This window comes from Hippocampus guttulatus, chromosome 6 (genome assembly GCF_054856545.1).
Source record: "Hippocampus guttulatus isolate MCC_2025c chromosome 6, RoL_Hgut_1.0, whole genome shotgun sequence".
NCBI lineage: Eukaryota > Metazoa > Chordata > Actinopteri > Syngnathiformes > Syngnathidae > Hippocampus > Hippocampus guttulatus.
The window spans coordinates 19,211,100-19,227,895 of NC_141266.1; the positions used below are offsets into that span (position 1 = coordinate 19,211,100).

A 16,796-nucleotide genomic window follows, 5' to 3' on the forward strand; every position below is an offset into this window, starting at 1 on the left:
TAGTGGGCAAAATGTGGGGCCTAGTAGTGGCAAATTGTTACAAGTAAAACACAGTTATTCTACTTGTGCACCTAATTTTCTCACAAATGAGGGCAAAGAGTCAAACAAGTACATGGACCTTAAACTGGATATGAAGGATCTGGAATAAATTCTCATTCATGTTAAATCTCAGTAGGCTGCATTTGTGCGCTCCAGACGCCATCTCACCAGCACATAATAAATGTGACATCACTTCCTGTGGCGGGGAAAACGTCGAGCTGGCACCCTCATTCGTAATTTATCGCAAAAACTATTGTGGAGTTGGTGTCTTTTTATTTTCATTTTTGGGTGTTTGAGGCTTTTACAGCAAGCGGTATTTCCTTGGTTACCATGTTTCAGCTCCACTATTACGACACACACACACACACACACACACACACACATGCCCTGTCTGTTTAATTAAGTCCATTAAGAGTGTGGTGGGCTGGGATCAATCCTCACCTGAATGGTTGCTGACTAATTGAAGCGTTAACGGGGGAGAAGGGGGGTAAAGGGAAGAGAGGCATGTGGGGGGGGGGGGGGTGTTAACGGACGGATCAAAGGCGTTTGATAATTAGCTGCAAGAGAGAGCGAAAGACAGGAGTCCAAATTAACTAGGAAGGATGCCGGAGTGGCAACACAGCGGTTGACTGGTTAAGCACGTTGGCCTCACAGTGCAGAGGTGGAGAGTTCAATTCCGCCTCCGGCCTTCCTGTGTGGAGTTTGCGTGTTGTCCCAATGCATGTGTGGGTTTTCTCCGGGCACTCCGGTTTCCTCCCACATTCCAAAAACATGCATGGCAGGTTAATTAAACACTCGAAATGGCCTCGAGTGTGTGATTGTGAGGGCAAACGGTTGTTGGTCTATGTGTGCCCTGAGATTGGCTGGCAACCAGTTCAGGGTGTCCCCCGCCTACTGCCTGAGGACAGCTGAGAAAGGCTCCAGCACGCCCGCGACCCTCGTGAGGATAAGCGGTTCAGAAAATTGATGGATGCTTTGTTTATTTCTTTAATTTTCACTTGAACTATGAGTGAGTGTTGATGAGCTGCAAATGAAGACATTTCCCATCAAGCGTCACTCCCACCTGAGGTGTGAACAACATTGAGAGGAGGAGAGGGGGGGAAGGATGGAGCGCGAGAGCGCAAGATGGGATGAGAAAAGAATGGGGTGGGGGAATGGAAGGACATAAAACTGTGAAGAGGCAAGCAATGAGGAAGGCCAAGTGGCGGCAAGGAAGTTGAACACAAGAGGGGACGGCAAAGTGAAGGCAAGGAAATGGAGACCAGGAGGCAAGCTGAAGAACGTGGGGAGAAGGAAGCGAAGTCGAGGAAGGAGAGACAGAAAAGTGAAGAGCAGGAAGAGAAGACAGGGAAGCAAAGATGAGGGAGCGAATATGCAGCAATAAGGAATTGAATACGAGGATGTGAAGGCAACAAAGTGACGTCAAGGAAGTTGCAGGCAAGACGAGACCGGGAAGTGAAGACAAAGGAAGCGAAAACAAGGAAGCCAAGTTAGAGGGAGAAGAGAGAAAAAAGATGAAGGACAAAGGAGGGTGAGATGAAGAGTCAGTCTGGTGAAAGAATGAACAAGTTACATCAACATCCACAAAATAATGAAGCGTGTGCGTGTGTGTGTGTGATGCAAGCCTGGCGGGCCCTGCTGTAATCGAGGCCGGATGGACATCAGGGCTAAGAGTTGCAGCAACCCTGCAGGCTAAACTAAACTCACACACACACACACACACACACACGCACACCCTAGGAATGTTTTCCAGTTCACGGGAGGCTTAATATCATCTCTTTCTTCTCTTCCATCCCACTTTTCCACTCATCCCTTCCTTTCGTCACCTCGTCCTGTCATCGACTCCTTCCATTCCTTCCCCTCTGCTCAGTCCTCCTTGACTTCTCCTCCTCCTGTCATCAATTCCTTCCGTTTCTTCTCTTGCGCCCCGTCCACTTTTGTCCTGACATCTCGCTCTCATCCTCACCCCATTTTTTTCTTCGCCTCCTCCACCTTATTGATTGGTGCCATTTCATCTTTTCGACTCATCCTTTCTTTGTCTCCTCCTCTCATCAACTCCTTCCACTTCTCTCCCCATCCCTCCTTTTTCTCACCATCTCTCCTCGTCCCGCCTTTTCTTCGTTTCCTCCTGCCATCGATTTCTTCCATCGATTCTTTTCCACTCATCCCCATTTTCTTCACTTTCTCCTCTCATCCACGCCTTCCGTTTCTACTCATCCCTTTGTTTTTTTAATCTCTTCCTCTTCATCATCCACTACTCCCATTTCTTTTTTGCCTCCTCTCTACTTATTTCATTCTGCCACTTATCATCTTCTCCGTCCATTTCAGTGTCTTTTATACCATCCTTCACTCATCTTTCTTTTAGGTTTCTTCTAATGTACCTCCTTTTTGTTGCTTTGCAAAAAAAAAAAAGGGAGGCAAAACACATTAATTATGAGGCAATGAATGCGGTTATTTTCTTCCTCGCTTTTTGTCGCTGCTCGGCGTCTCCCCGGCCAACTGATTGAGATTGCGCTCCTTCATAATGGAGGAGCGTTCTCTAGCGTCGAGGCTCCATGACAAGTTCCTCCTGGTGTCGCCTCCTCCTCGGGGAGGTTGAGTTGCGTCTGCAAAGATGATCCCGCTCGCTTTCTGGGTGCTTTCCCGTGTCACCACGACGCTCTCCTGCCCCTTTCAGCTACGACTTGAACTACCGGTTAATAAAAGAGTAGCACGGTAACGATTGAGTTCATGACCAAAGAGCAAGATCTCAACCCGTGATTGATTGTAGATGCTAGCATGCTAACTGGTGATATGCGACAAGATAGCAACCTGGAAAACTGCTAAGGTTTTATTGAAGCTGGCGGTTGACAAAATGCTCACATGCTTACAGGTGAACAGCTGACAGTACAAAAAGGGCAAATGTAGAGAGAAATTTCACCTCATACCTGCAGTCGGGCATTAACTGACATGACACGAATGACAACTAGATCAAATGCTAACATGCTTACAGTCAGTATGCTAATATAGAGCAAGATAGCAACCTGAGTACACAAAACAGACTGATACATTGTCCTCTAAAGTAAGGTGCTATTTCAAACTATCGTGTGCGTGTTTGTGCGCGCGCACGTGTGCTTTTGCGTCCCATCATTGCAGATGATGAGTCAGGCAGGCGTTAGCATTTCCTTGACTGTCTCTGGGATGTGAGTCACCTTCACTCTGCCGTTGAGTCCAACAGGAGCGAAGAAGTGGATGAAGTGAGACATAATCCATCCATCCATCCATATTCCGAACCGCTTGATCCTCACTAGGGTCGCGGGGGGTGCTGGAGCCTATCCCAGCCATCTCCGGGCAGTAGGCGGGGGACACCCTGAATCAGTTGCCAGCCAATCGCAGGGCACACAGAGACGAACAACCATCCACGCCCACACTCACACCTAGGGACAATTTTAGAGCGTCCAATCAGCCTGACATGCATGTTTTTGGAATGTGGGAGGAAACCGGAGCACCCGGAGAAAACCCACGCAGGCCCGGGGAGAACATGCAAACTCCACACAGGGAGGCCAGAGCTGGAATCGAACCCGGTACCTCTGCACTGTGAAGCCGACGTGCTAACCACTGGACCACCGGGCCGTGAGACATAATGAGTACACTCAAGTGAAACGGGGAGAAAAGAAAAAAAAATCAACCAACAGGGAAAACTTCAACTTTGGTCACTTGCGATGTTTTCACTCACGATTGTTTCTCCTGAGACGATGCTCGGACCGGATGCTTGTCTTCACTTGTTGTGAGATTGTGTTGTTATAAGTGACACGTTGAACATCGCTGCGTTCATGTGAAACAACTGGCCGTGACACAATGGAACAAGGCTAACAGCTAGCGTACATTCTGTTAGGTTGGTAACAACCTGTGTAGACCTGTAATGTTAATTTGGGAACATCTCATGCCGATGAAGCATACTCAAAGATACTGTAGGTAGAATGCTAACAGTTTGGTTTGCTAACATTACAAAAGTGCGCAGGATAGAAAATATAGCAACCTGAGTAAAAAAAAAAAAAAAACGCTAAGGCAGCTCAATAAAGATTTTACATCATGCCATATAGTCAGATGAAAATAAGACAATTTCAATCTGAAAATGTTAATGTGCTAACATTTACAACGCAACCATCGAGCCAATGCTGAGTATAAAAAATGCGAAGGAGGACATAAAAGGTTTCAATGTATTATCTGTATTGTCTTGATTGTCACTTTGATATGCTTTGAACACTTATCTAATTTGTTGAGACGTCTTATCGTTTATGAAATCATATTTCAAAAGGCACACACGCACGTACACACAGACACACACAACACACACCATGAGAGGCTCAACAATCTGCTTTGTGGCAAACACTTTACAATCGCCTACAATGGACTTAAACCATGACAGGACTCAGGAGAAACACCCACCCGTCAGCTACCCCCCCCCCCCCCCCCCCCCCGCTCCACACACACACACACACACGGTTTTACAAGATTGGATCAAATTGGCTGAATGCTGCTGTTTGTTAGATGTTTGTTGCGGTTTGTTCGCATAATGGAACTAATCTGAGCCCTTGTGTATGTTTGTGTGCATGCGTGTGATACTCATAAGTGCATCAAAGTTGATCAGAGACTGCGTGGATTAATTCCATTCATCACAGCTTGTGTGTTCTTCTATTTGTGTTTCTGTATTAGTGTGCTCGCTGGATTTGTGTGTGTGTGTGTGTGTGTGTGTGTGTGTGTGTGTGTGTGTGTGTGTGTGTGTGTGTGTGTGTGTGTGTGTGTGTGTGTGTGTGTGTGTGTGTGTGTGTGTGTGTGTGTGTGTGTGTCATAATTTCCAAATCAAGTCCCTCCATAAATAGTTGCCCTTCTTTGTCAAATAATGGAACATAATTAATTTTCCCGCCTTTTCAATGATTTTTGTATGTGTCATGTTAATTTGGCACGATTTCAAATTTGAACTGATAAATTACAAACAAATTTGCTGAGTGGTCAACAAACGGCAACGTGAGTACCAACAGCACAAAGGCTGATCAATAAGAATTTAGGTCCTATAGTCAGACACCATTTCAAATGACCATTGACACAATGCTAACATGCTAACAGTTGGTTGTACTAGCTAGCTTTTAGGTTGAAATAAACAAATGTTCATTCTCTGACTTTGTCGGCATCATCAAAGGGTTGTGACTACTTCCACGGGGCCAAAATGAAAACGACGCACAAAGAAATCTACACAGACGTGCTGCTAAACACACACACACACACACACACAGATGAAAGAATGTGTGCAATGACGCTTTGGTATCGATGCGTCTTTGTCACTGCAGATGACAGCCGGAGATAATTCCCTTTGAGTCACGGATAGGAAATCCCTTCACCAAAGTTGAAAGCGCTGCAGGCTGACGAGCAAACAGACACACACGGCCACATTGACACACACGAAAATAGTTCCCACTTGTCTAAAAGTACTGCGTTGCAAGCCGCCCTAATGTGGAAACTGTTAGCATTTTATCGAATCTCATTTGAAAGAGTGTCTCACTACAGAGAATGATATCCCTATCAAAGGTTTAGTGCTTTTTGCGTTTGATATTTTGTTATATGTTAGCATCTCAACTGGTAGCATGTTAGCATTTGATTAATTGTCATTTAAAACAGTACCTGACTGTTGGGCATAACATAAAATCATAATGGATGTACCTGAGCACTTTCTATACTCGGGCTGCTATCTTGCTGTTTGTTAGCATATCAACTGTTAGCATGTTAGCATTTTATAAAATTAACATAGCATATATCTAACTTCCAGGGATAGATTTTAAATCTTAACCAATCTGCCTTATCACAATTCAGGTTGCTATGCTGTTACTGTATATGTTGCCATAGCAACTGTTAGCATGTCATCAACTGTCATCGATAGTGACGAGAGTGTCTCAAAGGAGAACACGCATGTACAACGGCGTGACACGCGCTTGTGGCGGACGTGCTCGCACACTTGTCAGCGCGCCGCACCATCAATAATTGACATGGCGCCGCATTAAACATTTAGCGCTTTATTTTTTAATGGCCGACAAAAGTCCTCAGATATTCATAATTCAGACTAGCCCCGCTCTTCTCGCACATCGCACCGGATTCTTCTTCCTCCTCGGGCGCTGTGACCACGCTGAACCAAATGCACATATCCCGGCTCCTCCTCATCCTATTCCTCCCAGGAGTCCTCTGGAACCGCGATACAAACCTTTACGACTGCCTCCCCCAATTTTGGTTACTTGGGTATGCTAGTTAAAATAGCATCCCCGAGAAATGTTTTAAAATTCAGCCCTTGAAGCGAGTTTTACTCTGCAATTGGATATTTGGTCATGCACAAAACAGCTTCAAGAAGCAATGCCCAAAATGACATGAGCCTGCCATTTCATCTTGAAGCGGCCATTTTAGGTGTCAAACGTGTCAGCTGGGTAACATTTCCTGGATTCAAAAGGATTCAGCCTCCCAAAGACAGTTTTAATCATGAGTGTGAAAATTGGCAGAAATGTCTATCATGACTAGACCCACAAAAAAAGTCTCAACAAGCCATGTCTTGAAACGGTGTGCCATTTTGTTTTGAAAAGGCTATTTTTGAGCGCATTTCTGGTCAAACCTCCAAAGGCAAACTCCTTGTAGAGATTTTGTCCAATTGCAACCAAATTTAACATTGAGCCTTGGAAGTTGGCTGGCATGTTAATCACACTCAAACAAAAAGTCTCAAAAAGAAGCCATGCAATAAAAGATTCTCCCGTTTTGGTTCAATCGGGCTGTTTCCAGGAACTTTGCAAGGGCAAAGTCCTTCTAGAGTTGGTCCGATTGCTGCCAAATTCAGCACTTATCAAACTGAAATTTGGTTGCCAAGTCTGTCTCAAGTAGATCCACAAAAAAAGCCATCCCCGAAAAGACACAGGAAGTCTCCCATTTTTATTTGAAGTTGCCAGTTCATGGTGATCATTTTCACGCATTCTCTAAAGATGAATTTGTGCTCGAAATGAATAACCCACCAAAAACGGACTTGGTTACGTTCCATGGAATCTTTTGAAGATTCAATCCCCGAAGCTGGTTTTGGTTAGCAGCATGAAATTTTGGTGGGCATGTCTATCATGAATAGGCCCACAAAAACGTCTCAAGGACCCATTCCCAAAAATACTGTACAACAGGAAGTCTGTCATTTTGGTTTTCCGTCCTTTTGACTAGTTCAAAATTTTGTCTTGCATTTGAAACTAAATATACCGGTACCAAATATTCACACAAACCCCAAATTGACCGCTTGTCGACTGATTTTCACCCAGCAGTACCGGTCAATTCAGTATGCAATTGAATTGCAAAAGAACTTTTCTTATCTTTTTTCATGTTTACTTCCTAGTTTTATCTCCTGGTGTGACTCTTGCACTATTTGGCACACATCCGTGAGCGCACACACACAAACACACACACACACACACACACACACACACACACACATCAACTGGCCTCTGCAGAGACAGTCTCCACCCGTCTGTTTCTCGAAGGTGATTAAAACAAAAGCTGTGAATTATCATTAAATCCTGTTCGACCCGCCCGCTTGCCCCACTTCCCATGATGCCTCTCTTATCCATTTCTGTCTTTGACATCACATTTTTCCCCGCTTTGATTTTATTCTTTGTTTTCCCTCTTTGTGTTTTTTTTTTGGGGGGGGGGGTGGTTGTGTGTTTTGGTCCACTCGTATTTCTTCTCTCGGTCTCAGTCTTGATGTTCCTTCCCCTCTCATCCAGCTGCGCCGCCATTGATCGTCGATAGCGACGAGGCATGTGAAGCTGAAACGAACTGGAGCCGAGGGTCTCCTGAGCAGCCTCATCAGGGGCCCCGCAGGGTCTGCGTGGCTGCGGCTCCATGGGAAAGCGGGAATGGGTTTGGCGGGGAATGGAACAATAACGCACGCCACTGATGCAACCACCTCATCATTTTTCCTCAGTGGCCATATTTCATTTCAAGTCTCACTATCGCGGCACAGGGCGCAAACTGACCTCGGATCTGGAAGGAACGAGTATGAGGGTGAAATATGGATGTGGGGTAGTCCACTTGTGATGCTTTATTGGCGATTCATGGGTGCGGTGTAAATTATGAGATGAAAATTCAGACAGCACACATGATAAGCAGTGTGTTTCTCGGCGTGGTAGGCGTGGCTCTTTTTTGTCTAAATGAACTCCTCATACGATTGTGCAATACTGCAGTATGTTGTAGCTTTAGACTTTTTTTGTGTATTTAAAAAAAATGTCATTGCTTTCTGAAAAGCGGAAGGCAATACCAACGTATGGAACTGATGGACACTTCATTAGGTACACGATCCATTAAGCTCCATTGTAACAAAAATCTGCCTTTATAAAGCTGTGATCACTTTTGATTTACTTTCATTTAAAAATGTTTTCCCCCCCAATGGTTTGCATTTGCCACGAGAGAGAATAAACTTCCCACAATGGTGCTGCGTTTTGGGTTCCTTTTCAAAATCAATCTTTCCTCCTTTTGAAGTGTTTTTCTTCATTTTCATTCATCTGGTTCTCTTGTTCTAAAAGCGCATCTTCTCTACACTAACCACAACTTGCAGCCCCTAAGTGACTTTTCATGTTGCTCCGCACGCTTCTCCTAAGAGTCCTGAAAGTCTCTGGCAGGTTTCTTATGGATGGGGAGGCTGGCGGTCAGGGACACACACAAAGTTAAATGCGCACAAACCTGCACTTAAGTACACGTATACGTCACAACAAGAGCCGTCAATCAATCACACCCCACATTTGAGCTATGTGGTTGACTGGTCCACCTTCACCCGTTCCGCACAACACCGTGGGGTAGGGCTGTCACTAACGAATCTTTTTAGAATCGATTATCCTCGCGATTACCCGATCGATTTAACGGAACTGAACAGGGAGTTTGAAGCATCCATTCCATGGCTCTTTCTTCGACAAATTTCTGCCACGGAATTTGTGTCAATGAGTTCCAACCACAAACGAGTATCGCAGACTGATGAGAATTGCCAATTTTATTTATTTATCTATTTATTTGGGGTGTGTGGGGGGGGGGTGCGTAAGCTGTCTAATATGGACAGAGCATGGTGTCATAATCTGACGATCACCTCGAGTATTCACCATGAGAAGGCATGCGGATTTAATTATTATTATTTTCATTTCCTGCATTGCTCATCATCAGCAGTGCAGATGAGGTTTAATTAAGTGTGCGCCTGCAGGACTTTGCCTGTGTGCGTGCGCGCGTGTGTGTGTGTGCGTAAAGTGGGCCAGTCTATAAGGTTGCTAATTAGGATGCAGGAGGGCTCTGTTCGCTGGATTCCACGGACCAGATGGAGGTCCCGGTTCACCAACAGAAGCGTATTTGTTCGCTGTTTGAGACGAGTTCGCCTGGAAGCTCGCTTCCATCGTGTCCTTTTGCCGTTATGTGACCTCACTGTAACTTCGACGGGAATCGAAAGTCGCACACTTTTGCTCGCGTTGTGTGCGCGCACCCATATACACACACACACACACACACATGAGGCAAAGAGAGTGCTTCTCACATGTCAACTTGACATATCACCGTGGGGACACCTGTGCCGCTGTGGGTTGCCATGGAAATGTATCCCACCCTGTCAATCACACACGCACGCACGCACACACGCACACACACACACACACAGGAGTGTTTGCAGAGTTAAAGTGTTTTTTGAGCCCCGCATCCTATCCCGCATAAGTGGAAGGAAATTAACGGATGGATGGAAACAAACAGAAGTTTTGACCCCCAAATTATTTTGTGGTAATGACACCTTCGGCGTAGACAAAAAGCCGTGGCAAATGTATACAACATGTACTCCTCCTTAAACGCTAAAATGTTCAAGTGAACCATACACCATACACACTTTGTAGTCACGGCTTGCCTCATCATATTATTTACATTTACAAAACTAATTGTTGGATTGCTAGTTTTGAAATCATCATAAAAAAATATATGCTTGTGATTATTGTTATCGTGTCTGACTATGTACGTTGATCCAACCGTTTGTGTTGAAATATCCGTTGCAACGTTGTCATAACCATGACACCGATGCGGTTTGTTACACTGTCTATTGTGTTTTGTATTGTTTGTTAGTTAGCATTAAGCTAAACAAACTAGCCTCAGTTAAAACTGTGTCATTGTTTTAAATACGTGAACAGTTCTCTTTGTTTTATGTTTAGTTTGACAGTAAACTTCACCTGAGAGTAGCATTAAACAGCTTGAGGCTTCTTTTTGGCATTTGTGTTCCCTATCTTCGAAAAAAATTGCTTGTTATGAAATGAGATGAGTTCTCCTCCTGTATGCTGTTAAAACCCATTTGGGGGAAAAAAAAGGATTGCTTTCAACAATGAACCCCAATATCGTGAGGGTTCACTGTTATAATAAACGCACTAATCCTTGGTCAACATCATGAACATGAATTGGCGTAAGCTTACTTCCTTTCTTGGATGTCTTTGTTTTATTTCTTTTCCCGTTATTCCGTCATCGCCCCCTCCCCCTCACACACACACACACACACATACACACACACACACATTGACACACACACCTCCTCTTTCCTCCCCCAGCGGCATCTTGTTTTCCTTCCCTTTGCTAATTGATGCTCCTCCGGTGAGGCAGCATGATTCTTCTCCTTCTTCGTCTTATTTCGACTGCTCCTTCGCGCCGAATAACATCAAGTAGCAGTCGGTTCGCGTCTGCTTCCCCCCCGACCCCGCGCGGTGAAAACTGCCGGTGTGACACAAACACGAGTACACAAACGTGTACACGTCGACGTTAAAATCCTTTCTAGCATCTTTCACTTCCTTGCACTTGTTTGGTTTAAACTGATGTGAAGGTTTGTCATGATGAATTTCAGCAATGTTCAGATTCAGAGCTGGACACTTTTTTTTTTTTGTCTCAACAAAAGTTGTGAAAGGTAACTATCACAGAACCAACACATAACAACTACAGACCCAACACGGTGCCATCACAGGTCAACACAGAACCAACATCGACCACCACAGAATCAACATGAAAACTTCTGGTGGACTTTCCTTCCTTCCTTCCTTCCTTCCTTCCTTCCTTCCTTTCGTCCTTTCGTCCTTCCTTCCTACTAACTTGAGAATGTTTGCAATATTCTAATATTATACTAACAGTAACTACTAGAATACTTCACATTCTCAGTTGGATTAGTTAATGCTTTGTGTCAAACTCAAGGCCCAGGGGCCAGATCTGGCCCAGCACATCATTTTGTGTGGCCCGCGAAAGCAAATTAAACATTTCAACTTTCATGATACTTGCTAAAATCTCTACCAAAATTTAAAATTCTCATATGTAATAAATAAGAGAAATATTGTAAGCATTTTCTTGTTACAAAACACCTTATTACAGTAACAAACAATCATTGAATAAACCATTATGATAGATTTTTTGGGGGGTGGGGTTTCATTCATAACGGCCCTCCAAGGGAAACGGGAACTAAAATGTGGCCCACGACAAAAGTGAGTTTGACACCCGATTTAATGGATGCTATCATGCCAGAAAGATCGAGACACGGCTGTGGAGCCCTTTTCTGCCAGATGCGGAGACTAGAAGGTCTAGTCTGGCCAAAATGATTCCTACACTTATACTGTCTCAGCTACCCCCGCACAAGAGGTCGCCTCTGCCTTGTCCATGTGACAAAGTGTGACTCGGTGGTCTTGACTGGATTCCATGACATACGTGTGCCACAGAATGCCAAAGATAAGCAAGAGAGAGGTCACGGCGGTACAATGGCCTCATCCAACAGACCGACACACGGTGGGGTTATCTTGTTCGCGCTCAGTCAGGTGAAGGCGTGGCTAATGAGGGTAGCATTACGGGAAGTCGACTCCCATTCAGATCTGGCCCTGAGACTCGTTTGCACACAAGTTCATTGAGCCTCAAACTCATTTTGCTACGGGAAGCGACCTCCACGGGCATCATGACTACCGCCATTTCCCTATTCATGAGCTCCTTGGCGTGCGGAGGCCGGACCCACCCCTCAGGGGTTTCGCTTTGCACTTTCCGCTTTGTGCCGTCACCTCGCCGCATACAAAATGCAGCGGACACCGAGTGACAAAAGAGCGACGGAAGGCAGCCCCGCATCCTAACAATCCTTACGACAGCGCTCCGTTCGTGTCAGACAAGCGTCAAGTTAACATGCGCGAAAGCACAAACGTGTGCGTCCCTGCGGTCAGCGCTCGGCTTTTTAACATGCGTCTTACGGTACGCTCCAGAAAGCTGCCTACGCGTGCATCGGTTTGTCTTTGTTCAGGCGCCCACGCTGAGTGGAGCTGGGCAAATGAGAGGGAGGGGTCGCTTTACCTTTTTTTTCCCCACTAATGCGCTAGCTAATTGCCAGCATCCCCACGCCTCCCTTTTCACCAACTTGTTCCCCTCAAACCTCTTTCAATCCATTCTCCACCGCACCTCCTTCCACCTGCTCCTTCTCTCACCTCCTCGGTCGTCCTCAGTTCTGAGCTGTCAGGTCACGTTGATGTTGATTGTGATAATGGGCCACGTTCCATTTTGCGGCTGGAGGGGTACGGCGTATGTAAAACAAGACAACTTTAAATAGACGCCATTATTCTGCATTTAACCAGCCAGGAGTGACAAGCATGCAGGCAGAGGAGGATGTGAGGAGCGGTTCATTTTCACCTCTTCCTTCCGCTTCACTGAAAAAAGTGAAACCATTGTCATTTAGCTTAAGTGCTGGGTTTTTTTTGTTTTGTTTTTTTACAGTTTTGTCAAAAATGGTCGTTTCGAGTTCAAACCTGGTCTGTTAATTTTGACTGAGTGACACTTCACCCCCCCCCCCCCAAACAAAAGGCCATAGTGTTACTTAAATAGCATTTGTACTTTAAACAGAAGGTTGGTGTGCCAAATTTCTGCCAAAATGTCCTTCTTTTAAAGTCTGTCAAGTGAAATGAAATGTCTTGTGAATTTGATCCAAAACAGAGAAGAGCGTTGTTTAAAGCCATTGCTAAATTTTTATGATTTTAATAAACAAGTATATAGAATGAGGCTTCAAACAGAAAATAAATGTCTGAATTCACTTTACAGGGTCTTTAGGCGAGTAAATGTGGTTTTTTTTGTGCTGTTTTTGTTCAAAGTGAGCTGGAAAAAAAGAAGAAGAATCAATCGTCCAAATAGTCAGTGGTCAAATATTATTTTACTTGTTGTTAGTGTAAATTTTTGCAAAGGTAATACTTTTCATTAGGATCAAATGATATTAGTTAATAAATTTAGCTGTAGCAAATTAGTCGTTTTTTTAAAGTTGGCCCAAAATCAATTTTCTTTCAGAGTTCTTCCGACACAGTTTGTTGGCAGAAGTTGACACGAAATTGTTGTTTTCCAGTCTTCTCGACAAATCCCTCCACGGGAAAACAAAAAACAAAAAAAGCAGACGACTCAAGAGTTTCAAAACAAAACCTGTCTTTTTTTGTCGGCAACGTCATAAAAAAAAATGGAGCTGTTGCTTCCCGGGGAACAGGATGCAGATAAAAGGCGCGATATGAGCTCGTTGACTAATGTCAGCACGTCCCCTTGGGGCCTGCAGAGACGCCTGCTTTCATGATGCCAAGTGAACATACCGCGGCACTAGCTAGTTTAGCTACAAAGTGGGGCGGCGTAAAACCGGCTAACGACGGTCGCAAAACAACAGCTCGAACACATAAAACAACAGTTGATTTTGCCGAGTTGACTGCATGGTACGGTAGAAATGACTAAAGCGCAGCGTTGTCGTGTGAGCAAGCAGCTAAATAAACATAAATACAGCCAAAGCCATGTCACTATGCTTAGCAAACTTCATGCAATTTTTTTTTTAACTGAAAAGTAGCCAAAGTCAAGCACTTGAAAATGACCAAAAAAACAAAAAAAAAAACCTAACATTATTATAAGCAAAGTTTGGCATTGTTAGACTGACGGAGGGTCCATCAGTCCGCCACTTTTTCCGTCAGTATTTCAGGCTGACCAATTGCTAGCCATAACTACTCTGCAATGGCTAGTAACCTGCTAACGTGATACAACAAAGGCATCGTATCAGTCACATAAAAGTAGCCAAAGACGTGTGCAAAAAATGACAAAATTTTGTGTTTTAAGTGTTAGCAAAAAGCTAACGTGACGCTATCGAAACAAATGGCGGCAAAGTCACGACGCTATGTTGAGCAAACTTTGCAAATCATCTTATATGATTCACATATCTTCCCCTAACTCTTCAAACACCCGGATCCCCCCAGATGAATTTGAAGCGTCGCTTTCCGAATCAATTTCTGACTGGCTTTGTACACTTTCCATAGTGAGCCCCGCTATTGTTGTCTTGATACGACATCGCACTTGTGGGTTTGTCGGTCATCAGGATCTCACTTAAGGGGAAAACGATGACTTTGTCAAATTTACAAAATACAAATTCTTTTTTTTCATGCTTTATTTAATCTATTTTGTTTCATTACTTTACTCGTAACATAAAAATATTTCATTTGGCATTTTCTAAAATGACTTCACTCTTGACCTTTAAAATCATCACGTGACTGATTGTAACAGCCAAAAGTGGAAAAACCCTGCATTTTTATCCACAGCCGCTCCAATTTATGATTCCGGACAATTTTTTATAATTCTGGAATAAGTCTACATCACAATTAAGAGCACTATATTTTCCATTTTCCACCAATGACTTCCATCAGGCTCCTAAAAGAGCGCCAATGAGCTGTCGGTTTAGGGTCACGACATCATCTGTTGCTTTGATATACGACTGAGTCTCTGTCTCTCTCCCGCAGGTGACGAGTGGTACCTGTGCCGGTTGACTCTGAGCTCACTCAGTCAGGCCCACCTGCAGTGGACCATGTTCCCGGCCCCCTATCTAGCGGCCGTAGGTCCCGACGCCGCCCCCGGGTCTGTGGTCTACCGCTTGTCATCACGGCAACGTGACGGCACCCTCGGACAGCCTCAGTTCATCCTATTGGACGGTGAGCAATCGTACTTCGAATCAAAACCAAATTTTTATGACCCTTTAGTTGTGTCGTTGTCCTATATTGTGTTGTGTTGTGTTATTTTTGTTATTTTGACTTCAAAATGGCGCCGCGAGAGTGGCTGCCTTTCCAGCAGCTCCTATATTTTGTTGTTCTACTTCTTCCTTTCATAACTTTGCTGCTGTGAATTGGGAATTTCTCCATTGCGAGACTAATAAAGGTATTCTTATCTTATCTTATCTTATTAAGTTTTTTGCGAAGCCACGCCCCTTGATACAAAATGGCCTCTTGCACACAAACAAATATTTTTGCTTTAGGAAGGTGATTATTACTGAAGTACCCAGTGTGATTGGAAGGAAATGATTTTATTTTGCTCAAAATGAGGCTGCTGAGGTGGCCGTCCACACACTCAAAAGAAAGCTGGAGAAAATAGGCTTTTATTTTGTCATGTTAACGTGCGAAAATAGGACTTAAAATTGGCTGATTTATGCTTATTTGAAACTGCCTGTTTCATGAATTAATTTGACAGGGCTTAATAGAGATGAAAAAGTTTGAATGTTGGTCTATTTTAATCAAAACAATTTGGTGAATTATCATTAATATAATTCACCAAATTTATGTATGAAATTGCTGGGATTGACTGCCACTTGACACAATTTGCTAATTAAATCTGAATTGGGTAATAAAGAAATTGCATTATTTTGACACAATTTCATGTATTCATTTAAGGAACAAAAAGCATACATGTCAAACTCTTGACCCAAAGGTTAAGTTACTTACATACACGCGCTAACCATTTTTAAAAAATTTCTTTCCTTTTTTTTTAATGTTTCACTCCCTGGGGTCCGTTTGTGCATCGGTGTTGGAGTATGTTAGCCTTTAATTATGGGACAAAAGTCTGCTAAGCAAACTAAGTGAAGCCATTTACCATTGAAATATTACTCAGTGTTAAATCAAACGTATATGAACGGTCGTCTAAATTTAATAGCCTTAGTGTTCGCGTGACATTAAATCCTGATGTATATGTAAATTTGGCAGTTTATATTTATCCGTACACATAAATGACACGCGTACATGCAAATGAGAATGGATATGTATTACCTGTCATGTGAATTTGCATGTGGCAAACCTGCTTTAGCTTGGAGCGCCGCAAATTTATCGAAATAAAAAGTGACTTGTTGAATTTCAATCAGCATCAAGAAACAGGAGAGAGAGGGAAAAAAATGGCTGTTTAATGGCTCCCCTGGGGGCCCGAGCAATCTCCCACATTGGGGAATAACAGGAGCATCTCCGGGGAGGCGGCGAGGTGGGCGGATGGATGCCGGTGGCTGTAGCTTTTTTTTTTATAATTATTTATTTATTTTTAAAAGAAGATATTTTAAGAGTTGATTTTTTTTTTTTTTTTTTTACTGCATCCCTTTGGCATAACGTGATGACACGTGTCCTCACAAATCATCCCCTAATTTGACTTATTCCCATGTCTTGCCACTGTGGATTTAAATGAGATTAAGTCACACTTCATTCTATTTATACAGTCACCACATTGTGAGGTACACCATTTCATGAGAGCCAATGCAGGAACGCTCTACCACAAAAAGAATAATGCTCACTTTTCAGCTCAAGTGCTAAAACACAGTGGCCAATATATATTACAAACAGCTCTCAGTACGATGTCGTATACATGTACAGTGGTCCCTCTACTTACGAAGAGCTCTTTGTACGAAATTTTCAAGTTACGAAACGCCTCAACAGGAA

The 16,796-nt window shown here is 43.7% G+C and overlaps 1 protein-coding gene across 1 annotated transcript in view; it reads left to right on the forward strand.

Moving 5' to 3' along the window:
• Positions 1-16,796, forward strand: part of LOC147203940 (neural-cadherin) — an 84,125-nt gene that overhangs the window by 21,186 nt on the left and 46,143 nt on the right. Inside the window, exon 2 of the mRNA XM_086113318.1 lies at positions 14,850-15,038. Coding sequence (XP_085969444.1) covers positions 14,850-15,038 — 189 coding nt within the window. The remainder of the gene's footprint in view (positions 1-14,849; positions 15,039-16,796) is intronic.